Raw genomic sequence first — 13,497 nt, 5'->3', positions numbered from 1 at the left:
TTGTTGGGATACATAGCACCAGTCACAATATTGTTCTGGTAATATTGCCACGTTAAATCATGTCCATCGTTCACGGTCATTGCAGATGAGAAGTCATGATTCCATGATGCAGGATTCGGGACCTCGTCTGCATTTTCATCTTCATCCGACTCGTCAGAATTATCGGCATGACCCCTATCAACATCGGTGTCTTCTTCCATCTGGTCCTGCATGTGCCCATCTACCTCGTCAGCGTCCACCTCGCCACTGTAATCACCATCGGCATTTCCTCCATCTACCTGACTACTCTGCCCTGGTTCGTAACCATCAGCATTTCCTCCTTCTACCTGACTGCTCTGTCCTGGTTCGTAACCATCATCTCTAGCATTTGACATAGATAACTGCCTCCCTCCACTGCTCTGCCCAGGATCGTAACCACCCTCGCCTTCATGTGCAGTGACTTCCTTCACGATGGGAAGGACTAAGGCAATAGGATTGCATCCCCTGCGTTCACAACCTTGTAACCACCGCACTCAATCGGAGTCTCGCTCTATTGGCTTCAAATAAAAGTAAATTATTGAACTTGACCGTGTCCACAATGCATGAACACCGACGGTGTGTGTTTCAGTATCAAGCCCTAAACTTATCGCAATCCATTCTTTCAACTGACCGACAGACCATGTTTGAGGTGCACTCATTGGCACCTCTATGTGAGTAAATTCACTCAGATTAGCTCCCATCTCAGTTGTTTGGACAGTACCAAGACCGTAATAAAATATGAACTTCACTACATCAGACATCTCGGCTCACCTAATTTTTTTTCAACAATGAAAGACAAGTATTAAGCAACAACTTAAAATACCCCCACTACTAAATATTAGCATGTATATATATTAGCTAGCTATATATTACGGAATATTAACGGAGCAACTAATACAGTTCACACACCTACAAATATATTACGAATATTTGCCGGAGCAACTACAAATATTGATAGATTTAAATATTTGACATCTACATATATTACGGATTTTACTGGAGCAACTACAAATTTGCACACAACTAATTAGTTCACATCTAAATAAAATGCTCATCGGAACCGGAACCGGAAAATAAAATGCTCACCACGACCACCTAAATATTTACGTTTACTACTGGAGCAAATAACAATAATTGCACGCAACTTTGAAAAATAAAATGTTTGTTGAAATATACCCTTGAAGTGTGCGTGCGAACGACGAACGGCGGCCTTCAATCACCGGAACCGGAGCCGGAAACTCCACCGAACTACCGGAGCTTCACCTCCACCACACTGCCCAAGCTTCTCCACCACCACCTCCACCTCCACCGCCGCCACAACCTCCACCAATGAGCTGAAAAAATGCTCCAACAAAATGCTCACCACGACCACCACAAGCTACCCCATCAGTAGATCGAGGTATCTTTTCGCTCCCCTAACTATGTAGAACCCATTCACGGTGCCAAATCCGCAAAAAAAACCAGGTCATTTTGGTGTATTAATGGAGCTATTTCGTGTAAGAGAGAGGAGGAAGGAAGAACAGAGAAGAACAGAGAGATGCGCGCGGTGGGAGAAAGGAAATGAGAAGGAGAAGGAGAAAAGAGGCAGCGCTGCGGGGCCCGCTCCCTATCGGCCAGTAGCTGACCGTTCGGTCGGCAGGTGGCCGACTGGGGCGCCCGTGACCCAGCCCGCGCTGACAGCCAGTGTAGCGATGTGGCCCGGCCAGTAGTCGGCCCGCACGTGGCCGATTGACCACATGTCGGCCCGCAGTTGGCTGATAAGGCCCTGTCGGCCCGCTGCTGGCTGACTAGGCTCAGTCGGCCTGCTGCTGGTTGATTGGCTAATATTTTCAAAAATAAAAATATCAGCGTAATATTTGTGCAAATTAATAAAAAATGTATTATTTAAAAAAAATAGCCATATGCACTCACCGTTTGGAATGCACTGGTGGCGTTGGTTTCCTTCATACGCCATAGCTAATTTGTTAGTTCTGGCGTACGACTTCTTTGCACGCCAGAAATAATTTTTCTATTTGATCAAGTGTTTTAAGTATTTAATTATTATACTACTCGCAAAATAATGAAAATTTTATATTATGCTTTTTTCATTATTATTTTTACAGTTTTTATCATTATAGGAATTTTATTTCTTTACCACCAGTTCAAATTTTAAGTCTTTTATTTTGTCAAGTCTTTCATTAATCTTAGTCATTCTTTATTTGTCTTGTGATTATCTAGCTATGGCGTTGCCATTTTATCCAACAACAACAATAATCTATCTGAGTCAAACTAAAAGACCTAAGTCGCCGCTCTCTCATTTCACACCCCCACCCGGTAGACACAACTCCTCCCCCTGGACCAAAGCCATCGCCGCCGCCGCCCCGTCGTTGGCACCAAGGTTAGATCCACTACTCCTCCGTCCGCGGACACGCCACACGTCCGGGATCCATTGGGATTTATAATGCATTTTTATTAGAAAATATTTTCGGTGTCTACATTATTAGGAATAAATAAAATGAACTCCTATAAATTACTAGTGTAGAATTTATTTACTTGTGTGTCTCCCTCCCTTGGCGGATCTGAGCTAGTTTAGTAGAAGTCGATACATTTAGCAGTAATGGATAGAATGTGTTATGTGTAGAATTTATTTACTTGTGTGTCTCCCTCCCTTGGCCGATCTGAGCTAGTTTAGTAGAAATTGATATATTTAGTATAAATGGATAGAATGATTATGTGTAGAATTTATTTACTTGTGTGTCATCCTCCCTTCGCGGATCTGAGCTAGTTTAGTAGAAATTGATATATCTAGAAGTTAAAAGTCTAGCACTGTCGAGCTTTTCTATCGATTGACTCTCTATAACCAACATATATAGTTTGCTATGCAATTTTTGCTGGTGTAGGTCACCACATGCTATCTAGTTTAATTAGTTCTATATATACATTGCAATATTTGAACTACTTTACATTGGTGTCAATATTCAATGTTATGAAATTGCATATTATCTTGATCATAGACACATTGTGTTTGTAGGTCATGGCCAATTCTGGAGGCAACAACGAGTCGGTATGCGATGTGGACATGGCCAACAATGAATTCTTAGACACTTATGAGTATGTCATCAAGAGCGTGCAAGGGGCAAATGACGATCTAAAGGGGGAGATTAAAGAGCTACGCAAGTAGAGTGTTCGGCTCGTTCAGGAGACTAATCAGCTTAGGGACGAGAGGGATAAGCTTGTCGAGGATCGGGATAAACTGAAGGAGGAGAGGAGACACCTCAGGGCTAAGAGGATTGACCTGAAGATGGACATAGATCAGTTCAGAAGAGAAGGAGAGGGGGATAGAAAGAAGCTTCTCCAGCTGGACATACTCCTTGATGAAGATTAGTTTTTTAAGTAGCTAGCAAGTTCATCTTATTTAGTTGATGATGATCGAGTAACTAGAGTACTTGAGTGCGAACCTTTTGTGAAGTTTAATTAATATCAACTTGTTGAATTCATGAGCCTCTTCTGTAATGATTATCTATTAAGTAAGTAGCTAGTGTTGATGAGCTAGCAATTTTTTTATTACCAAAAAAACAATTTGCCGGCGTTTGATACGTCTCCAACGTATCTATAATTTTTATTGTTCCATACTATTATATTATCTGTTTTGGATGTTTTATAAGCATTAATATGCTATTTTATATTATTTTTTGGGACTAACCTGTTAACCTAGAACCCAGTGCCAGTTTATGTTTTTTTCCTTGTTTTTGAGTTTCGCAGAAAAGGAATACCAAACGGAGTCCAAGCGGAATAAAAGATTCGCGATGATTTTTCTTGGACCAGAAGACACCCCGGAGACTTGGAGTTCAAGTCAGAAGAGCCATGAGGCGGCGACAAGGGGGAGGGCACTCCTAGGGGGGTAGGGCGCGCCCCCTGCCTTGTGGGCCCCACGTGACTCCACCGACCTACTTCTTCCTCCTATATATTCACATATATTTCAAAACCCTCAGAAGCATCCACGAAAATACTTTTTCGCCGCCGCAACCTACTGTATCCACGAGATCCCATCTTGGGGTCTTTTCCGGCATCCTGCCGGAGGGGGATTCGATCACGGAGGGCTTCTACATCAACCCTATTGCCCTTCCCATGAAGCGTGAGTGGTTTACCTCAGACCTACGGGTCCATAGCTAGTAGTTAGATGACTTCTTCTCTCTCTTTGATTCTTAAGACCATGTTCTCCTCGATGTTCTTGGAGATCTATCCGATGTAATATTCTTTTACGGTGTGTTTGTCGAGATCCGATGAATTGTGGATTTATGATCAGCTTATCTATGAATATTATTTGAATCTTCTCTGAATTCTTATATGCATGATTTGATATCTTTGTAATTCTCTTCGAACTATCGGTTTGGTTTGGCCAACTAGATTGGTTTTTCTTGCAATGAGAGAAGTGCTTAGGTTTGGGTTCAATCTTGCGGTGTCCTTTTCCAGTGACAGTAGGGGCAGCAAGGCACGTTTTGTATTGTTGCCATCGAGGATAAAAAGATGGGGTTTACATCATATTGCTTGAGTTTATTCCTCTACATCATGTCATCTTACTTAATGTGTTACTCTATTCTTCATGAACTTAATACTCTAGATGCAGGCAGGAGTCGGTCGATTTGTCGAGTAATAGTTGTAGATGCAGAATCGTTTCGGTCTACTTCGCACGGACATGATGCCTATATTTCATAATCACTGCCTTAGATACCGTTATAACTTTGCGCTTTTTTATCAATTGCTCGACAGTAATTTTTTCACCCACCGGATTATTTGCTATCTTGAGAGAATCCTCTAGTGAAACCTATGGCCCCCGGGTCTATTTTCCATCATATAAGTTTCCAATCTACTATTTTGCAATCTTTTATTTTCAGATCTATAAACCAGAAATACCAACATTACGAAAGCACTTCGAACTAGATTTGGGCAAGGTAGGGCTATATTTGCCGCCAATAGCACCACCACAACCAACCCCAAGAGGAGAGAGGTCTGGCCGGGTTGAGCCACTGCCGCCGGGAGGATGCCAGAATCGGGGCAGCCGGAAGTCAAGAAGGAAGGGTGGGGGAACAGGAGGAGACAAATCTTGAACATGCCGCACCAAGCAACACCACCGGTGATGGTGGAGGGGGTGGGGCGAGGCACCACGCGAAACGTGGGAGGGCGTCGCCCAGGGAGTAGCTGCCCGAGACCTGCCACCAGGGGGCACACCGCCACCGGTGGGCCACTGGGAGACACAGCGCTAGACGCTGGGTCAACCAGTGCGAGGAACCGCTTGCCACGGGAGGCGCGACGATGACGGTGAGGGGAGGAGCTAGAGGCGGGGGTGCCCGCTACAGCGCAGTGGGGGATGCCGCCTGTGTCGCCTAGGTTACATGACGCGAGGGGCGGAGGCGTTTTCCTCATGCTATTCAGATGTAGTCGATATGATCAAGATTGGTCCGCTCTGCTTCTTCCTTCTTGTAATTTTGATACCGAGAGCATAATAAAAGCTTGATTTTTCTGTGAGAAATAAATTGGAAGATTGATGAAAATAGTCAATTTGTTTGTCTAAATTCTAAGAAAATACAACATATCTCTTACATCAAATTCTCAAATTCTTAAAAAAACATTTTCTCTAAATCATGCAAATCTTTTTTTGCGGGTCTAAATCATGAAAATCAAAATGCCATGCTTTTTGTTTTCGAAATGTTTGTGTTTTTCCTCTTTCAAACTCTCACGAACTATTCTCGAAAAAAATAACCCTCACGAACTTCTTTCTTATACTAATGCGTAGGAGTATTTCCCAAGATTTTGAACAGTGAAGCCAACGTTGTTCTGACGAAATGCCCCACGGAAAAACGTTGTTCTTTTAGGGGAACAAAAAACGTTGTAATGAAATGGTGATACGGGTGTTAAAAAAAAGGAAAAAAATCGCTCAAAAAAAAGGGAAATTACCCGAGGCGACCCCCTCGGATGTCGCGCACGAAGAATGGCAACCGGCTCGACCCCACCGGCCCGGCAACCAAGCCTGTCATTATCAGTTTCCTCCTTCCCGCGAGCCGGAAATTCTCGCCTTCCTTTTCCCGCCGCCGCTCAGCCAAATCCCACGGGGAGCACGCCGGCGTCGGAGCGCCTTCTTCCACGACGCAGGTTAGAAGCTCCACGTCTCTCTCTCTCTCTCTCTCTCTCTCTCTCTCTCTCTCTCTCTCTCTCTCTCTCTCTCTCTCTCTCTCCAGTTCGTCACTTCGTTTTTCTGATCTCAATCTACCGTGACACTGTCTCATTCCTTGTATTTGTCTCGCCCGAAGCAGCAGTGCCGGCGGCGCCGCTCCATTGGTTTTTCCTTGGTACTAACAAACCCGCTGCTTCGTGTAGTCCACCGGACGCGACGACGACGATGCCGGACAGGAGGGGCGCGACCGTGCTGGACGACCTGCCCGCCGAGATCACCGTCGACAAGATACTCGCCCGGCTGCCGCCCAAGGATGTGGGTCGCTGCCGCGCCGTGCGCAGGTCGTGGCGCAGCGCCACCTCCACGCCCGAGTTCACGCTCGAGCACCACCGCCGCCAGCCGTCGCTCCCCATCGTGGACGGCCGCCCCTCCCGCTTCGTCGTGCTCCGCGACGGAGCCGCCTCCGACCAGCAGCTCTGGCCCTTTCTCCCGCACGCCACAGACAACGACCGAATCTGCCTCCACGCCGCCAGCGACGGGCTCCTCGTCTTCTCCCAGGGATGCCGGTTCCACATCTGCAACCCGGCCACCCGCCGGCGGGCTCCCCTGCCGCAGCCTCCAAATTCTCTGCCGCGCTACGGCATACTCGGCCTCTACTGGCACGATGGCACGGGGGAGTACAGGGTGCTCTGGTCCTCGTGTATGAAGCTGCAGTCCAGGAATGAACCCGTCAAAAGAGAAATAACGTTGCATGTCCTCACAGTGGGAGACAACGAGTCGAGGAGCATCAGAGCCATGCAGCCGACGCCATGCCTAGAACAGGCACTGCTCGAGGGGCTGCCCCGGAACAACCACTATTCCGAAGTTCATCCGCCGGTCCGCCACCGCGACAATCTGCATTGGTTACGGAGATGTTGCGCCGCCGGCATGGGGGAGATCATTGTGTTCGACACGGAAGCCGAGTCGTTCCGGTGGATGCACCTTCCCATCCAGCCAGGCCATTTCGACAAGCTGTTCGACATGGAGGGAAATCTTGCATTGTGCAGTGTTGACCGCCACGGCACTGCTATGGGTGTTTGGGTGATGCAGGACTACGAGGCAGAAAATTGGACATTCAAGTTCCGGATTGACGTGTCGGTGATCGAGGCATCACGACCACTTGATTTAACTGCTGATCTCAAGAAGGAAAAGGGGAAGACAAAGAAACACCCACTTGATTCGACGACGGTGGAATATATCAGCGCGATGACTATGCTCGACAAGCCTGAGCTGCTGATTCAGTTCAATGCTAAACACGCATTGCATTGCGACATTGATGGCAAGTTCTTAAGAATGGCGAAGATTGGGAAGAGACAATGTCGTATGGAGCTTACTCCGCATCGCCTCCAAGAGAGCATTATTCCAATTCCGGGAGGTGAGATGGAAAAAGAAGATGATCAGCCTGCACCTTGGGAGTATGCCTGGATGTTCAGCTCTTGATTTGCTATGCCCTTGGGAGTATCTATCTATGCTATCCTATAAGTCATGTGTTTTGCTTCAAGATTCTCTAAATTATTATTAGTGATGCTTGTAGAAACTGGGCATTTTGGATGGTTGCAGTGGCACCTCTTTTGTCATCAGTTTGTGCTTATGTCTTGAACATCAAGTGAATGTTCCGAACTATATGGAGTATCTATGCTACTATTAAAACTTTACTACTTTTCCTCTGCCCAAAGTTACTTTCTGTTTGCAGGGTTAGTTAAGACGCACGAGCAATCAAACACTCATTCAGATGAGAAGTTCAGTCTTACTTTGTGGGATTATTTGAGGAGATCTCGTATTTGAGTCAATACTTCTGTCAGAGATATGACACTTTAGCTGTTCAAATATTTCCATATGCTGGATGTTTGATCCTTGCTGTTCAGTATTCAATTTGGTGGTCGTAACTCCTGCGATGAACGTACTTTGTTGTTGGTTCATCATTGTCTAGTCCGGATAAAAGATCTTTTTTGTAACTTGCAGGATGTGATGGCGGTTAAAGGCAACCTAATGAGTGAATCACTGTCCGGGCGAACTGTAGAATGGTAGTACCACTGAAGAGTTAAACACAATTGTGGCCTATTTTGAACATCCATTTCTGAAAATGCCCATCTACACTAAACTTGGTATATATTTATCTATTGGTTGCTAATATTTTAGCCTTTTTGTCTTCATATTTTTGTGTTGTAGAACAGAAATTGTCTTATTTGTGTGAGCATAAGTTGTGTTGGTAGTGAAGGAAATATGCCATAGAGGCAATAAAAAAGTTGTTATTTATATTTTCTTATATCATGATAAATGTTTATTGTTCATGCTATAATTGTATTAACCGGAAATTTAGTACATGTGTAAATACATAGACAAACATAGTGTCCCTAGTATGCCTCTACTAGACTAGCTCGTTAAACAAAGATGGTTAAGTTTCCTAGCCATAGAATTGTGTTATCATTTGATGAACAGGATCACATCATTAGAGAATGATGTGATGGACAAGACCCATCCGTTAGCTTAGCACTATAATCGTTTAGTTTATTGCTATTGCTTTCTTCATGACTTATACATGTTTCTATGAGATTATGCAACTCCTGAATACCGAAGGAACACTTAGTGTGCTATCAAACGTCACAACGTAACCGGGTGATTATAAAGATGCTCTACAGGTGTCAGGACCCCGATCCTAAGTGACATCGATCTAGCATGTAACACATCATATCACTTTGCGGCCTCACGCACGGTATTCCCACAGGTGCCACCTTACCTGGCCCGTGACCGTTTGCGCCTTTTGGCTCACGTATATGATAGTGTCGCTAGCATCCATATGACAGAGAACCCGGGCTGACATGACTAGTCGTGAACCCAAAGTGGCACTAACTTACAGGGACAGGCATACATAACCTAGCAACGAACGTGTCGGTCATCAGCGAGTGAATCCGGGCTGTAGCAACTGGGCTAGCAGGACTCCGGGAACCCGAGCTGTAGCAGGCTAACAGGACTTCGACAGACACCGCGTGACATTTCCCTGAAGGGACAGACACAGGATCGAAGAAGGACACATGCCGGCCAGTCTAAGTGTTCCGGAGCAGTAGCAACTGGGCTAACATGACTCCGGTAAATCGGCCCGTAGCAGACTACCATGGCTCAGTGGAAGCACTAGACTACATTTCCCCATAAGAGAGGCTACCAAGGATAGACAACTAGGTTGTCGGATCCCACACATACCAAGCATTTCAATCATACACACAATATGCTCGATATGTGTAAATACAACATGGCATCACAAAAAAACTCTACGACTCAAAATATTCATTCATTAGGCTCCGAAGAGCCAGATATTACAAACATGGGTCTGATGACCCAACATACAGAGCATACAAGCAACAAGCACATGTGGAAGCTTAACTTGTTTGAGTACAGACAACTACAAAAGAAAAAGGCTGAGAAGCCTGACTAACTACAAGACCCTCCCAAGGTACAAGCTCGTAGCTGAGGTTACAAGCTAAACGTCGAAGTCCACGCGGAACTACTAGCGAGACTGAAGTCTCTCTGCAAAAACATAAATTAAGCAAACTTGAGTACAAATGTACCCAGCAAGACTTACATCAGAACTAGCTACATATGCATCAGTATCAACAAAGGGATGGTGGGGGTTAACTGCAGCAAGCCAGCTTTGACTCGGTGGCTATCCTGAACTACGACTGCAAGTAACTCTGTTGAGGTGGCACACACGAGTCCACATATTCACCATATCAATACACCACTATGGATCCGCTCCCGTCTCCCTACGAGAACGCCATCCATAGCACTCACGCTTATCTTGCGCATTTTAGAGTATCCACTTTCACTTGTCTATGAACTGTACAGGCAACCCAGAAGTCCTTTACCGCGGACGCGGCTATTCGAATAGATCATATATAACCCTGCAGGGGTGTACTTCTTCACACACGCTCTCGCCACTTACCACCATGTACATGTCGTGTATCTCGGCAACCATCAAGCGGAAACCTGGCGAGGGAGTCGGCCACGACCTGACTAACCACACAAGTCTCTAGTCCAGGTTTATCGCCTATTCGGGTTCCATCCGCAAGGAGATCCGGCCGGGGTGTCGCTCACGGCCCCAAACGATGTGTGCAGGGTTCCCAAGCCCACCTCGGCGGATGGATCTACGCTTGGTACACCGTGCCACGGTGCCTAGTCTGTCCCAAGCCCACCTGTACCGGGTGCCACTTGGTAGACTACTAACACAACCTACAAACACCAGAAACTAGTTGCAACTCCTGGTCAGAGATCGAGTTGATTAATAAGTCGTGAGGGGTCAAGTTACCGGAACCCAATGTGTGGTAGTAACTGTTCATGGATCACAAACACAGAACTCAGTTCCTGAGGACGGCTGCAATGAGACAACCCACCATGTACTCCTACATGGCCTCTCACCGCTACCTTTACCAAATCGTGTTCACACACTTAGCTCTCAACAGTAGGACATGTTCACAACTTTCCAACTCATCCTCGATGAATCAGACCTGACTCAACTCTAAGCAGTAGCAGGCATGACAAACAAGCATGAATGAGTAGGCACATCAGGGCTCAAACAACTCCTACTCATGCTAGTGGGATTCATCTATTTTACTGTGGCAATGACAGGTCATGCAGAGGAAAGGGGTTCAACTACCGCAGCATGTAACAGTTGAATCGTTGTTGTCCTAATGCAGTAAAAGAGAGCAGGAGCGAGAGAGTGGGATTATATCGGAATGAACAAGGGGGTTTTGCTTGCCTGGCACTTCTGAAGATAGTACAGTTCTTCATCGTTGTCATCGATCTCATCGTCGGAACATACGTCTACCGAGGGGAACAACCACCGGCAAACAAGAGGAACACAATCAATGCGATGCAACAATATGATGCATGATAATGACATGGCAATATGCTATTGATTGAGCTAATGCAACTAGCAACCAGATTAAATGAAGTTGGTTTGAACAAAAGGTTCAAATTCAAACTCCATATAAGACATTTCAAATTACATTCATTCAAATTGTCATATACAGTGGCTGTAAGTTGTTCAAACATGCATGAGGATGCCATAAACAGATTCTTTGGATTTTTTTGATAATTTTTCATATATAAATTATTTCAAACTGAGCTACGGTTGAATTTCTATGAATTTTAGAAGTTTTAACTATTTTCTGGAATTTCTTGAATTATTTTAAACCCAGAGAATCACTTATTGCGTCAGCACTACGTCATGCCTGCGTCAGCAGGTCAACTGCGCTGACTGGGGTCAAACCTGACGTCTAGGGCCCACATGTCAGTGACATGGGGTTAACCCGACGTCTGGGGCACCTTATGGAAGGTGACTGACAGAACTATTCCCTTAAGTGGCAAAAAGAATTACTTTTGACACAAGGATCATTGAAACTCTTCATACCAAGCTAAGGCAGTTCATAAATGATCATTTGAAGGAGTTCGAAGGAATGACATACTCAGTTTGGAAAAGAAACTAGAGTTATAGAACAACTGGCAAACGGAAGGCACATTCCAATTGATACCGAGAATATAACCTAGTGCCTGAGCGTGCTCTCAATAACTTAAGCATTTCCATATTCATCAAGGTTTTCCCACCATCTATGCCAAGATCTTGGTGACATCTCGTACTACCATGATGAATAGAGATGGAGGATGCAGATGCAAAGGAAGACAACACTTTCTTAGATTTCACCTTAGCGAGGCCAAGGAAATGAAATCTGAATGATCGACCGAGAGACATTTAGCACTCCGCTTCTAATGTTCTCCTTGATGTGTTAGCGTAACCCATTTATAGATATGGTTTGGTATCTAGAACATCAAGTAAAAGGTCGGACTTCGGGAGCACAAGAATCCATAAGGAATAACTACTGGAGTAAATCCTACGAAATCCTTATGGGGACGTGGCCAACTTCCTCAATCAAGATACTACAATGATAGGTCTTCCGGCTGGGTGTGTTGGCCACGACATCCACCTTACCGGTTTAGAAAGACCAACATTATAATTCCTTGGAAAAGGTCCAACCATCATATTTGCCTGAGATTCAGATCTAGTTGGTAACAGGATATTCCAGACTCATCGAGTCTAGAAGAAAATGAAAGTTTGCAACACAAATCGACGATATGGCGTTGCGAGATTCTCGGGAAATGGACTATGGTAGTAAGCTCCAAAACATGAGCTGGTTCTGCTAAACACACGTGAACATGTTGTCCCAGACAAGCATGACCACACAGTAGTCTTACAACAAAACACTACCGAATTCTGGTAGGGAACCATCATCGAGGATATCGAAGTCCTTGTGCACTTATCGATGAACTTCTTATCCTTGAACAAGTCAATCAGTGGCTTGGTGTGCTAGGGATTCATATAGAATGAAGGTTGCAAGTCTCCAGACCACAGAATACTTCGCACGTATGCATGACTGACTTGGGATGATTCCAGAGGAAGCGAAACAAACTTTCTCAAATTTACGGCGGCAACTTGCATCATATGCAGACAAATTAGAGGAAGTCACTTCTTCCATCAAAACATAAACTTCATGAGCTAGCACGAAGAAAATGCTTTCAAAAGACTCCAACGCTAACTTAGATGTTCAACATGAATCATGAACAAGATGAAAATGTTGTCAATGGGCTCAACAACAAACCATCCAGGCTTCCATATAGATGGAATTCCACAATTAAGTGAACACGTTGATAGCATTGGTCAGACCCAAAAGATATAACGGTGTATGCTCGAGGGATCAACCACGAGTAAGACAACATTACGAACATCGTTGGTTCTGATTTGATTTGAGGATAGCCCATACTCAAATCAAAGATTGGCTAAGGTGATAGGTCCATTAACTGATCACGAGGGTCAATCGATGAAAATACCATCTTTCTTCAACACACATACAAGATATCCCTTAAGATGAAATAAGTCGGACAAGCTTTTATCTTCCAACTCTCCAAGTTGTTGTTTGGCTTAACCAACTAGCTCAGGGGTATCCAACACGAATTCTTGGAGAAGGGGTGGTTTATAAGAAACCAACTTAATCACGAGCTCAACATAACAGTCAGGGGACAACCTGGTGATACTTCCGAGAAGATATTCGGAAAATCACGAACCACCAATATGTTATTAAGCTCGAGAACAATCTTGCTTTTCAGGGCAAAACGATGTGATCAAATAAGCAAGGGGTTGACACAATCCTAATTCATTGATCGAAGAATGCACCAGGAAAATGGTCTAGGTAGCACAATCTATCTTAGAATGATGATTCTATAACCAACATGCTAAGAATGAG

At 44.8% G+C, this 13,497-nt stretch overlaps 1 protein-coding gene across 1 annotated transcript; it reads left to right on the top strand.

Moving 5' to 3' along the window:
- Window positions 1–6,394: 6,394 nt before the first annotated feature.
- Window positions 6,395–7,648, top strand: LOC141027503 (F-box protein At5g49610-like). Its single transcript, XM_073504563.1, has one exon. The coding sequence runs from the start codon at window positions 6,395–6,397 to the stop codon at window positions 7,646–7,648; it is 1,254 nt and encodes a 417-aa protein (XP_073360664.1).
- The last annotated feature ends 5,849 nt before the right edge of the window (window positions 7,649–13,497 follow it).

This window comes from Aegilops tauschii, chromosome 7, assembly GCF_002575655.3.
Source record: "Aegilops tauschii subsp. strangulata cultivar AL8/78 chromosome 7, Aet v6.0, whole genome shotgun sequence".
Taxonomy (NCBI): Eukaryota; Viridiplantae; Streptophyta; class Magnoliopsida; order Poales; family Poaceae; genus Aegilops; species Aegilops tauschii.
This window is presented reverse-complemented; position numbering and strand designations above follow the sequence as displayed.